This window comes from Rhinichthys klamathensis, unplaced genomic scaffold (genome assembly GCF_029890125.1).
Source record: "Rhinichthys klamathensis goyatoka isolate OS25496 unplaced genomic scaffold, OSU_Roscu_1.1 h1tg000011l_1, whole genome shotgun sequence".
Taxonomy (NCBI): Eukaryota; Metazoa; Chordata; class Actinopteri; order Cypriniformes; family Leuciscidae; genus Rhinichthys; species Rhinichthys klamathensis.
In genome coordinates, this window is record NW_026606564.1 from 2,820,430 (window position 1) to 2,833,662 (window position 13,233).

The 13,233-nt window shown below is 40.6% G+C and overlaps 1 protein-coding gene across 1 annotated transcript; it reads left to right on the forward strand.

Moving 5' to 3' along the window:
* Positions 1-7,616: 7,616 nt before the first annotated feature.
* Positions 7,617-10,130, forward strand: LOC130097245 (serine/threonine-protein kinase pim-1-like). The gene is made up of 6 exons (XM_056264045.1): positions 7,617-7,950; positions 8,149-8,367; positions 8,720-8,865; positions 9,019-9,397; positions 9,596-9,772; positions 9,891-10,130. Exons 1-6 carry the CDS (start codon positions 7,617-7,619, stop codon positions 10,061-10,063), a joined length of 1,428 nt encoding a protein of 475 aa, XP_056120020.1. The 3' UTR covers positions 10,064-10,130.
* Positions 10,131-13,233: the final 3,103 nt, after the last annotated feature.

Here is a 13,233-nt window from a genome sequence, read left to right on the forward strand (position 1 = left end):
AAGTCTTGTTAACCTCTTTATCAGCCTTTCGACCATTTTTTTCAACCATTTTTTTTAATTTGCTAATTGTTCCAGTTTTACACAACTCATTTGGGTTAATATTTTGCTGTAATTTCAAATAAAATTTATTTTTTACATAATCTGAGTCTGAATTTATTACACATACAATAGAAAAATGTCTAAATGACAGAAATAGCCTGTCTCCAACCTTCAAGCTACCATCTTTACACAACTTATTTACAACAAATACTCGCTGTATAATAGAGCATAACAATATGCCTTAGGAATACAGTGGTTGCTTGTTTCTTTATAATTCATTTCCTTGAGGAATCTTTTGATTAAGAGGAAGAATAAAATGGGCATGTTGAAGTAGATGGACCTTCGTGAGGAAGTATAAAGGTCTGGAGAGTCAAAACTGCTGTGTCATAAGGGCGTCCCATACGCATAAAACTCATTCTGGTATGTACAATGTTGATGGGTCAGGGTCTGCGACTGTCTACATATAGTAATTGGCATGTCTACATTAATGGGTGTCTACGCCTGCGTGCCTCGAGTGAGGACAGTAGGGCGCCTGCTAGTGTAAGGTAGCAGGAGGTGCAGAGAGATACATATATGGGTGGAGCAGTAAATTAGGCAGCACTCGGGTACGGTGCACATCAGCTGTCAAACTGAGCACATCTAGGTTGTGATCTGTGATCATATCATTAACAATTAATAAGTGCTTTAGTAGAAAGGGATCTAATATTCAGCAAGCCAAACTTTATCAATTGTTCATTTGAGTGATCTCCAGAGTCCTTGCAATAGAGTGCAAAAGTCAGGTTCTGGAAGTAAAAACTGTCCATAGGGAAATTGATTTTTGGCGATAACTTAAACTATTACGAACTTTGGCGAAATCTTTAGAAAACAGCCCTACTGTGAGCAACAACATTGTTAATCGATGGTAATTGCTTCTGTTGAAGCCATCATCCTGCAATATTGCAACCGGTATCTAAAATAATTATTTCTAAAATAATCGTGTTTAACAGCGGATTTTGTGGTGGAAAAACTACTTTACCCATAATTTCAGGGGGATTTCTGTTCAGAAAATTCCACCAATCAGAGAGCCGCGACAAGCAAAATACGCCAAAAGAGCTCTTTAGCTCTGCTCACTCCCATGAGGCACTGTGAATGATGCAATCAAGTCAGTCTCCCTATGATCTCAAAATACCTGGTGGGGTAAGCGATTCAAAAACGCTGTTGGACATTGGTGATATTTGAAATCAACCCAAACAAATACACCCCTCTCTTCATTGCTCCGCCTCCAAAACTCACCCTCCAATCCTAACTGCCCTGCTCTGAGTTATTCTCGAAGCTCGATCGCTGGCATGCGAGAACTCTAAAAATTACGCTAAAGACTGCATTCTCTACACATTATAATAATAATTTTAAAAAGTCACAATAAATATTTGTAGGCCTATCAATAATCATTTTAAACAGAACTTTTCAGATGCAAAGAAAGGCAAAAAGAATACATTAAATTGGCACTGTGGGCTGTCCGGTGCCCGGGCGGTGCAGACGCACCAGTTGCACAGCACTCATGATGGCTCTGATTTTTTTCAGTGTTGGTCCAAAGAACAAATCTATTCTGTAAAGTAGCCTATATGATTTCTGAACCGTTTAGGCTGTATTAGGACGCACACTGATTCTCATGATGAAAGCGATGTCTGCCACCCTCATGTGAGTGTGAGAAAAAGCACAACTACTTCCCACTTCAGGTGAATGAAAAAATCATCTAATTGGACTGGTGACCAAAGTTTCAATGAGTCAAAAAAGGAAGAGAATGAGCAATAGGGAAATTCAAACCTGAAATATGATCACATCTGAAGATTAGAAACATTAAATCTGAATTAGCCCATATAGTCCAAATGAGTATAGGCCTAGTTGTATTCATATTTGTGCAGTTGTCAAAATCCCAAACTGAAAACTGAAATCCCAAATATCATATTTTTGTAATAGGACTAACGTTGGATAAATACATTCTGGAATACATTCATATAAGAGTCGACTTGTCCTGTGTGTCCCTTAAAAAGTATTTGGACAGTTCACCCACACCAAAGAACGTATTGACAAGAAGTGAAAGCCAATAGAACGTTTGCAACACCAGCGACACCATTGCAATCTGCATCTGCACCCTGTCATCACACACACCGTTAGAAAGCTGACGCTCTCTCTCTCTCTCTTGTACAATGTTGTTGGATCCAAATATGGTCATTTCGTTTTTATCAGCAACCAATCGTGAAAGTAAAAGGGCGCAAATGCGCAATCTCATTGGCTGATGCTAAATCTTTAAAGCCCGTTTTCTCAAAATGACTTTTCTCTCATACTCAAAGTCCGAAATCTCCACTTTGGTAGCATACACCAAACTTTACAGTCTTGTACTTATATTATGAAGACATTTACAGAGTGATTTGTAAATATATTATTCCTAGCCCGATTTATATAACATTTTATTCCAAAAAACATGGCAAAAATAATTTTTTTAAGGCTATTGATTCTGATTTATAGGATAACAAAAGTAGATATCCATAAATCCCTCTATCATTTTGTTCCCATCTAATATGTGAACACAATGAAAAAATAATTTTGAACCTGGCTTTATCCAATACTCAGATTTAATTTTTTTAAATATTTGCAAATTAGCACATATTTAATTAGATAATGCCTAATTTGCATATTTAAACATTCAATTACAGGAAACTTGTAATACATTTTTTTCTCATCTTAATGTAGGTAATCAACTGGGAAAGTTTCATGGTGATATCTGCTAGTTAAAAAAATTACCCTATTCACCTGTAGTGTCTCGCCTTAAAAAGAAGTTGCTATTTAACTGACCGTGTACGACGTTTCTTTGACAACAGTGGATAAGCTGGAAGCGTTGATAAGTTCATACATCAGGAAATGGTTGGGAGTTCCACGCTGCCTCAGCAGAGTAGGACTTTATAGTAAAGGAATATTGCAGCTGCCAGTCTCTGCTTTAACCGAGGAGTTCAAGTGTGCCAAGGTCAGACTGGAAATGACCTTAGTAGAGTCACGCGACAAATGTGTAAGGGAGGCAGCCCCTGTGTTAAAAACTGGTAGAAATTGGTCAGCAAAGAAATCTGTAGTAGAGGCAAAGGCTGCCCTTCAAATTAGGGATATCGTGGGACAGGTACAGCATGGAAGAGGGGGTTTTGGGCTCAGTTTAGCTCCTCCTAAATGGCACAAGGCAGGCCCAGCTCAAAGGAGGAAGCTGGTAGTCAACGAGGTGAGAAAGCAGGAGGAGAGGATGAGGTGTATAAAGGCCATTTCCCAGGCCAAGCTGGGAGAGTGGATGAGATGGGAGAGTGTGGAACAACGTAAGATGGGCTGGCAAGACCTTTGGTCAATGGAAGAGAGTAGGATCAGTTTCCTTATTAGGTCAACATATGATGTTCTCCCATCACCGCAGAACCTACACCTCTGGGTAGGAGAGGATCCCTCTTGTCCTTTGTGTTCATCACCTGCCACATTAAGGCACATTTTGACAGGATGTAAGGTGGCTCTTAGCCAAGGTCGGTTTACTTGGCGCCATGACCAAGTACTGCGATGTTTGGCTTTAGCATTAGAAGGCAAGCGTAACATGACCAGTAAGTTGCCACCTGTTCTAGCAAAACATTACACGCAGAAGACATTATTCCTCCGCCCAGGCGAGCAACCACCAAGAAAAGGTGTTAACACCAATTCTCGCCCAGGACAACTGGAAGCTGCTAGGGACTGGAAGATGCTGGCTGATCTTGATCAACTGCTCATTTTTCCACCTGAGATTGCCACCACTAACCTACGACCAGATATTGTTTTGTGGTCTGGATCAGCACGCATTGTTCAACTGATAGAGTTAACAGTGCCATGGGAGGATGCGGTAGATGAGGCATATGAGAGGAAGAAACTGCGGTATGCTCATCTGGCCACTGAAGCAGAACAGCGAGGATGGAGAGTCCAGGTTTATCCAGTGGAAGTGGGTTGTCGAGGTTTTGTGGCACACTCTACAACCCGGTTCCTCAGAGACATCGGATTCAGCGGCCAAGAGTTGCGTCGCACAGTAAAGAGCTTATCTGAAGCAGCAGAAGGGAGCAGCAACTGGCTGTGGTTGAGACGGAAAGATTCTAGCTGGCTGTGTACAGGCCGCCACGCTACGGTTTCGTAGAATTCTTGAAAACTTAAAGAGTCTGTTGGTTTATTTGTATACGTTCCTGTGGATATTGCGTGAATGACGGGTGGTTGGGCAGATATTGTGTTTTGCGGTAGGTGGTATGCCATACTGAACCGTTGTCCACTGAAACTGCATATTAACGCACCAGTGGGGCTCGACAGCCTTAGTCAAACGGGTTGGCGCGTATGGTCGGGTTGCGGAGAGATTGTGAGATTGTGGTTAGGTCTCAGCAGCAGGAGGGATGTAGAGGTCAGTAAGCTGGGCTGAGTTGAGTGGGGGACGGAGGGGGGTGACTCTGGGACGCCAGAGTCACTGTCGAGCCCTCTTGAGGTGCCGTGGGCTAGTCGACGAAACACTGAGGACGGAAGGTGCCCACTTGAAGACCCTAGAGATGTCCCCTACTCGGTTCAATCCAGACGGTTGTCGTGCTGGTCCTGTAGTTGCAGCCGTCGCGTGCGCTGACGCGCCAAGTACACTGCAGCCGTTAACGCCGGACAGAAGGGGAGTCACACCACCTTATGGAAAGAAGCATAAATGGATGGAGAAGCATAGTTTACTGTAAAGCTACGTCTTAGTTTTGCTTATCTTGGCGAAAGCCGAGTACAAATCAGCATGAAGTTTTAACATCTACTCTCGTGTAATGGAAATCTTAACCAGGCTTTTTCCCCCACATAACTTAAGACAGGGAAGTTCAAGGATTTAATTAATTAACGTTATATTACTCTCCATATTAAGTGTGACAGGTAAGAATAAAGTGATCTTCATAAAGTTATAATAACGTTAGACCGTTTCCCAGGAGGTAGGCTACACATAAAGTTACATACAAAAATAAGTTATCAATTAAATAAATGAATTCAGCAAATAAATTGTACTAAAATGTAAATGTTGGACAATAAATAACAGCAATAGAATAGCTTTACAGTAAACTGTTTTTTTGCAGTACTATCTTATATTAATGACCGTTAAAGCAAGAGTATGTAAACAAAAAAACACAGCCACTGTCCAAAGTGACAATTAAAGTTCTAGGATAACGGACACAGCAATGCATCATGTAAGATCATCATGTTTGTAGCATGATCCAGGCAGTGTTGGGGAAGTTACTTTTAAAAAGTAGTGTAACTCGTTACTCGTTACTTCTTTAAAAAAGTAATCCGTTACTTTACTTAGTTACCCCATATAGAAAGTAACTTTTTCCGTTACTCGTTACTTTTACGTTACTTTTATGTTGCTTGACTTTGGGCAGAACCCAATATCTGTTCCTAAATGTGTAGGCCTACATAAAGTTCTACTATGCATAATGCCATATATAATGCCATAAATGCATAATGCATTTATCAAAAATTTTAATATTTATGAAGAAATGCCGGTTAATGGATAGGCATATGCATGGGCGGCGCTAGGGAGGGGCTAGAAAGAAAGCCCCCAAGAAAGACCAAAGCACCCCGTTAGCACCCCCAAAAATCATTTCTGGAAGTAATTATATTCAGGCTGTATTCTATGGAAGTCCTGAACCGCATGGTGAAGAAAAAAAAAGAAAACTTATCTTGATATTTAGACATAATAAGGGGACATTCTAATCTGCATTAAGCCAAATTAAGCGTTCTTATAATGGTTTTCTATGGGAGGAAAATGCTTAACGTGTAATTGAACACGTTGCGTTCATATTCTGGGCTCATCTGATTTTTTTGTACATAGTATAGCCTACTTTATTATGATTTTAGTATCATAATGATTAATAAATGCACGCACAATTATCCGTGAACTTGATAATTGCAGATATGTTTTACTATGCACGTAAACAAATGCCTTTCAACTTATGTGTGCAAAATTCAGAATTAAATGAATGTGCAGCAATATACGAGAGTCTGTAGGCCTACTATAGCCTACGTGTTGTAGCCATTAAATAAGCGCATTAGTTTCATATTTGTTAAGATATTATAATGTTATTTTTTTCCATCTATGCTGATTATGAAAAGTGAACAGCGCGAGTAAGATGGATGCGCAATATATCAGGAGACATTGAGTCAATCAGACATGATTTTGACCACTTCATTAAGTTTTGAAGAAAGCCTTTCTTTAAAGCGAATTTCGTTTTGTATAAATTGTATCTTTATTTTAATCAATTTTTTTATCAACCAAATGCCTGCAAGTAAGAAGCAAATATAGGAGACATTATAATCAAGCGCCGGCGTGGTCACTTGCATTGCACGTGAACTGGAGCATCTCATCATAAATTAACCGAAACTCAACTTATAGAATTTAAGCTTGAAATGTCTTTAAACGAAACAATTCAAAACAAAAAGAAATACTCTCTGATTATGTAATCCATTATGTGCATCTCTCTCTGGGGCGTTCACTACGGAGATGGCGATCGCTGTCAAATCTATCAAATGACGGAGATCGCTGTCAAATCCCAGGCTGGGGAAAGTTACGTTGCGCCGAATTGAAAAAGGAACTACGTTTCGTTACCAAATTTTCAGTAGTAGCGCGTTACACTACTTTTTACCCGAAAAAGTAGTTACGTTACACACAACACTGGATCCAGGGTATTAAAACGTACAAAATATATTTCAGGCCTAGTGGAGTATAATAGTAGTAACGGTGTAAAGGTGCATAAAATTGAAATACTCACTAATGCAAGAAAAAACTACCTCAAAAAACTGTTATCTGTGCTGTTGTCCAGTAACTCCAGTTGGAATGTTCACCCCAAAATGGCGGTCGCGCTACCGAAGCGCCACCTAGTGGCTGTTACCAAAAAAGCATCAGAGTTTCGCCTCTTGTTCTTCTATACTCTTTGCCCACACTTAAAATGTATTTCACTGGATAAATTATTCAACCAAGTGGCATCTGCAAACAAATGACACTAGAGCTCTTTCAGAACTAGGTCTGAGCCATTCTTGCAATTACTTTTAACCAGTGAATGTATAAAGTCAAGATCAAACAGATGTGCTACAGTGTTTGCATTTGTAGTAGATCACAAAAATGAAACATTTCTTGCTGAAAAAAAGGTATAATTAACAGTTAAATATTTGGTCCAGAGGGGATCTTTGTTTTTAATGACCCTACATTTTACTAGGCCTGTCATCACTGACCACTGCTGTAGGCCTATGTGTTATATATATATATATATGTGTTTTTATGCGATCTTAATACCTAAATACTTTACAAACCCATGCACATATCAATGGCACCACTAGACATTACTTTAATGTTCGCGAGAATCTGCTGCTCTCAGCCTGTATGAGCCCTTATAACATCATAGAGGAAATAGAACGTTGATGGCGGGACAATATAAAGCTTGAAACTCACTTTCTCACTTTGTAGCGAGTAAGGAGTTCAGATATCAACAGTGTTTTTGCAGTTTTTGCGGTGTGTTTGCAGTTGTTGATAGCGTTTTATCGAGTTGATTATGGGACAGCGACAGTTTCGTAGAGTGGGAGTTGAGGGAGGAGGTGAGTGTGTGCACGGGATAAATCCCCGAACAACACTGACACCCACCGACCACAGGGTGGAGCTCCATCCTCGGCCTGTGGGCATCGTTGAGGGAGGCGGGCAGGAGAGAAAGCAGAGAGGGAAAGAGAAAACAAATAATAAGAGGCAGAAAAAGAGGACATTTCGGAGCTTTGCCTCTATTTTCTTTTGTTCATCTCGCCCCAAATCCACCAAAGCTCAGGATGAGCAGGTGGAGCAGTGTGAGGTGGACCAGGACACTGATGAAGCCCCATCCAGGAGGTGTACTGATGGTATGAGCTCTGAACAACACAAACTCTCTTAATCATTTACACACAATATAAAAAACCCACATCACACATTATGAAAAGGCAGATAAATGACTTTATTCCACGATGTGATGAATGTTTGAATATAGATGAAATATAGTTTGAAGATGTGACGGATGATATGATTTAAAACAAGCTTGTGGTTGATATTCCTCTCTTTAGATCAGACTTCTTTACAGGACATCATCTTTACTGTAGAGGATAATGATCATCAGGAACCTCCTCCTTCCAGTAGTCCTGAAGTCCCCCCCACTGCCGAAAACCAGCAAGTGGAGGACGTCAAGCCTCAAGATCGGGACAGTCCAGCCAGATCATCATCAGGTGACACTGGATCACATCTGCTGAGACAGCTGGACTGTGACAAGATCGTGAGGGTCGAGGGTGAGTTTACTGCCAGTTTACGGTCTGACATAAAATATGACACACACACACACACACACACATACTCTTTCTGAAAGTGAATATGTATAAAGGAAAGCATATGTTTTAAATAATGCCACCGTTTCCGTTGTAGGTTTCTTTTAGGTTTTTTTTCCTCCATAATTTTAAATCACCATTTGGCTTTTTTTTTTTTTTTGCATTTCACTTAAATAGTCATGCGACTAATGAATTTTTAAAAGTACAAATATTACAAATATATTTCCCGATTAACATTTCATCAAAAAGTATGGCCTCACTGTGGGACACTGCTTTATTAAACAGTAAACAAATAAAAATAATTCTGTTTTAATAGATCACATTTGCTGGAAATATGCCATTGGCAAGAAATTGGGGGAAGGAGCATTTGGCTCTGTCTTTGAGGGGACCCGTTGCAAGGACGGCCTCATGGTAGCTGTGAAATTCACAGTGAAGACAGAGAACGAGCCATACATCAACCTTGTACGTAGACTGTACTCTCTATGTTTGCAATTTATAACATTTTAATGTAAATCACAGAGTGAAAATATTTCAATAGATAGACAGACTGGGCTAAATCCTTATTTTAGAAACCAATCCTACATCTAACAATAATAAAAACTGTCATTCTTCTAGCCTGACCATCCCAGACCAGTTCCACTTGAGGTGGCCCTGACAGTAATGGCCAATCAAGGCCCACGCTGTCGCCATATTATAAAGGTGCTGGACTGGCAGGACCATCTCGACCAGTACATCATGGTCTTAGAACGGCCCTCACCCTGCATGGACATGCACAGCTTTTGGCAGCATTCCAGAGGCCGCTTCAGTGAGAGATTGGCCCGTCACTTCATGTGGCAGGTGATCGAGGCTGCTGCCCTGTGCTGTTCTAGGGGTGTTCTACATCGAGACATCAAAATGCCGAACCTCCTGGTCAACACAGAGACCCTGGAGGTCAAATTGATCGATTTCGGCTGCGGGGACCTCATGAAAAGCTCATCCTACAAAAACTACTCTGGTATGTGTTATCTTTAAAACATATATTTTAGGATTTAAACTCTAGTGACCAGTTACACCATGTCTTAATCAGACATCACACAGTGAGATATTAACAATACACTAACAAAACTCTCAAAGAATAGTCAATATTAATATTATTTTTGTTGACTAAAATTAAAAAAGCCTGCTTACACTTGTGACAAACTCTTATCTCCAGGCACAGCAAGGTATTGCCCTCCTGAGTACTTTGAGAAGGGCGAGTACTATGGGAAGCAGGCAACGGTGTGGTCGCTGGGGGTGCTGCTGTTTGCCATGATCGGCTGCCGTTTCCCAGACAGCAGAGATATAGCTTTGATGGACCCTGATGTCTGGTTCCAGCCGGGCTTCTCAGATGGTTAGAACAAAAAAGATGTTCTTATGGATAATGCAGGAATCTTTCCCATTTTTACAGCTTAGAGAGCAAGTGTAAAGTTGAAGGAAATAATTAGACAACTCTCAATCTTTCTGCACAGAATGCTGTCGGTTTATTCGAGGTTGCCTGAAGAGCGACCCAAAGCGGAGACTCCATCTGGATGAGATGCTCTCCCATGACTGGTTCAAGGTACAGAGTCTAAGACAAGCTAAAATGATTTTGAAGATATATTTATATTTGCCTATTTTGGGGCTTTTTGTTAATTTGGCTTGATTATCTGAATATGGACATCAGCTTCTTTACATTCCCATTCAGTACCTGCTCTAACTGTCATATACTCAATCCTATACATGGCACAGATGTATTTTTTATACCTTATGAAAAATGCTTTCTAATTGTGTTTCAGGTCATGGAGAGGGTTTAGCCTTGCGTCTGGCGGGCTGACACAGAAGACCCCTCCATCTCTCCAGCCTCAGCGTCTTGCGGGGCTGGCAGGCCTCGGTTGCGTCTGGCGCCTTGGCTTGAGGCAGTAGTTTTAGCGTCTTGCGGAACTACTTGCCTAGGGATGTGTGCATATTGTAAATAGTTAGTTTAGTTTTACTTAGTTAAGTTAGCCCCTCCATCTCTCCAGCCTCAGCGTCTTGCGGGGCTGGAAGGCCTCGGTTGCGTCTGGCGCCTTGGCTTGAGGCGGTAGTTTTAGCGTCTTGCGGAACTACTTGCCTAGGGATGTATATTGTAAATAGTTCACTTAGTTGTAGTTAAGTACTGCACCATCCAATCATATTTTTAACAATGGAGTCACCAGCCCGTCCCACAAGTTCCTCGCACTGACGCCCTAGAAGTTTCTGCCACTGGCATCCGGGTCCCAGAGAGGGGGTTTCACATAGCTCTCTTTCTCAGCTGCCTTGGGCCCAGAGATCCTGTCAGGGATGCTCCAGAATTCCCAGTGAAGACAGCCATAAAGTTTCCTGTCACTGCTGCTCCAAAACCTGCTGAGGCTCCACAGAATCACTGTGAAGGTTCATTCTGCTGCAACTCCAGTCCCTGCTACGGTTCTAGAGCTCCGTGTCCAAGAAGTTCAGGTTGCTAAGCTTCCCAGAGGTTCCTGACATGACTACAAAGTTTCCTCCTTATGGTGCAGAGGTTCATGCCACAGTTGCCAAAGAAGTTCCAGCCAATTTATATATACACCTGTGTGCCACATTAAAAAAAAAATGTTTCTGAAAATAAACACAATGTGTTGTTTTATCAGGGAAACTTGATCATTTGGAAACATTAATGCTTTTATGCTTCAGTTCTAGACATTAAGCCTCTCATTTTACCAGTTTCACCAGGTAAGTAATACCAGCCCAGCAAACACAGAACGTTCCCCTAACGTTCCCGTATGGTTCCCATTTGGTTATTTTTTGGGAACCAAACGAGAACGTTCTAGGAACGTTCCCTGTAGGTTCTTTTTAGGTTCTATTTTATAACCTAAAGGGAACGTTCCTAGAACGTTCCCTGTAGGTTTTTTTAGGTTTCATTTTCCGAATAGGTTCCCGGAACGTTCCCCTAACCTTAAGGGGACGTTCTATTTACGTTAAGAAAACTTTCCTGGAGAACCAATAGGGAACATTCTGGGAACGTTCCCAGAACGTTCTGGGAACCAAAAACTAACGTTCCCAGAACGTTCCCAGAACATAAAATTGTTAGCTGGGAGGTAAGTGACTTCTCAAAGTAGAGTTACACTATAAGGCCCTCCATTTAATATTTGAAGCCCAAAGTATCTGCATGTGATTCACCTCCAGACAAGGTCCAAACGCCAAATTTGACTTTGGGGAGGAAATAAAGCTGGGTTACCTGATCGTGGCAGATACCTTTATAGGAAACTATATATATAAAAATATTATTTTAACTCTGTTGCCTTTATGTAAAATTGATCTTCTGAAAATGAAGAATGAATTAAGTCAGAACAAAGTCTTGTTAACCTCTTTATCAGCCTTTCGACCATTTTTTTAGACCATTTTTTTCAATTTGCTAATTCCACTTTTACACAACTCATTTGGGTTAATATTTTGCTGTAATTTCAAATAAAATTTATTTTTTACATAATCTGAGTCTGAATTTATTACACATACAATAGAAAAATCTCTAAACGACAGAAGTAGCCTGTCTCCAACCTTCAAGCTACCATCTTTACACAACTTATTTACAACAAATACTCGCTGTATAATAGAGCATAACAATATGCCTTAGGAATACAGTGGTTGCTTGTTTCTTTATAATTCATTTCCTTGAGGAATCTTTTGATTAAGAGGAAGAATAAAATGGGCATGTTGAAGTAGATGGACCTTCATGAGGAAGTATAAAGGTCTGGAGAGTCAAAACTGCTGTGTCATAAGGGCGTCCCATACGCATAAAACTCATTCCGGTATGTACAATGTTGATGGGTCAGGGTCTGCGACTGTCTACATATAGTAATTGGCATGTCTACATTAATGGGTGTCTACGCCTGCGTGCCTCGAGTGAGGACAGTAGGGCGCCTGCTAGTGTAAGGTAGCAGGAGGTGCAGAGAGATACATATATGGGTGGAGCAGTAAATTAGGCAGCACTCGGGTACGGTGCACATCAGCTGTCAAACTGAGCACATCTAGGTTGTGATCTTTGATCATATCATTAACAATTAATAAGTGCTTTAGTAGAAAGGGTTTTAATATTCAGCAAGCCAAACTTTATCAATTGTTCATTTGAGTGATCTCCAGAGTCTTTGCAATAGAGTGCAACAGTCAGGTTCTGGAAGTAAAAACTGTCCATAGGGAAATTGATTTTTGGCGATAACTTAAACTATTACGAACTTTAGCGAAATCTTTAAAAACAGCCCTACTGTGAGCAACAACATTGTTAATCGATGGTAATTGCTTCTGTTGAAGCCATCATCCTGCAATTTTGCAACCGGTATCTAAAATAATTATTTCTAAAATAATCGTGTTTAACAGCGGATTTTGTGGTGGAAAAACTACTTTACCCATAATTTCAGGGGGATTTCTGTTCAGAAAATTCCACCAATCAGAGAGCCGCGACAAGCAAAATACGCCAAAAGAGCTCTTTAGCTCTGCTCACTCCCATGAGGCACTGTGAATGATGCAATCAAGTCAGTCTCCCTATGATCTCAAAATACCTGGTGGGGTAAGCGATATTTCAAAAACGCTGTTGGACATTGTTGATATTTGAAATCAACCCAAACAAATACACCCCTCTCTTCATTGCTCCGCCTCCAAAACTCACCCTCCAATCCTAACTGCCCTGCTCTGAGTTATTCTCGAAGCTCGATCGCCGGCATGCGAGAACTCTAAAAATGACGCTAAAGACTGCATTCTCTATACATTATAATAATAATTAAAAAAAAGTCACAATAAATATTTGTAGGCCTATCAATAATCATTTTAAACAGAACTTTTCAGATG

Excerpts from the sequence above, each read along its gene's own strand:
- LOC130097245 (XM_056264045.1), top strand. The coding sequence starts at position 7,617 with ATGGGACAGCGACAGTTTCGTAGAGTGGGAGTTGAGGGAGGAGGTGAG. Across the intron at positions 8,866-9,018 it reads ACGAGCCATACATCAACCTT|CCTGACCATCCCAGACCAGT; the intron begins GTACGTAGACTG and ends TCATTCTTCTAG. Across the intron at positions 9,398-9,595 it reads ATCCTACAAAAACTACTCTG|GCACAGCAAGGTATTGCCCT; the intron begins GTATGTGTTATC and ends TCTTATCTCCAG.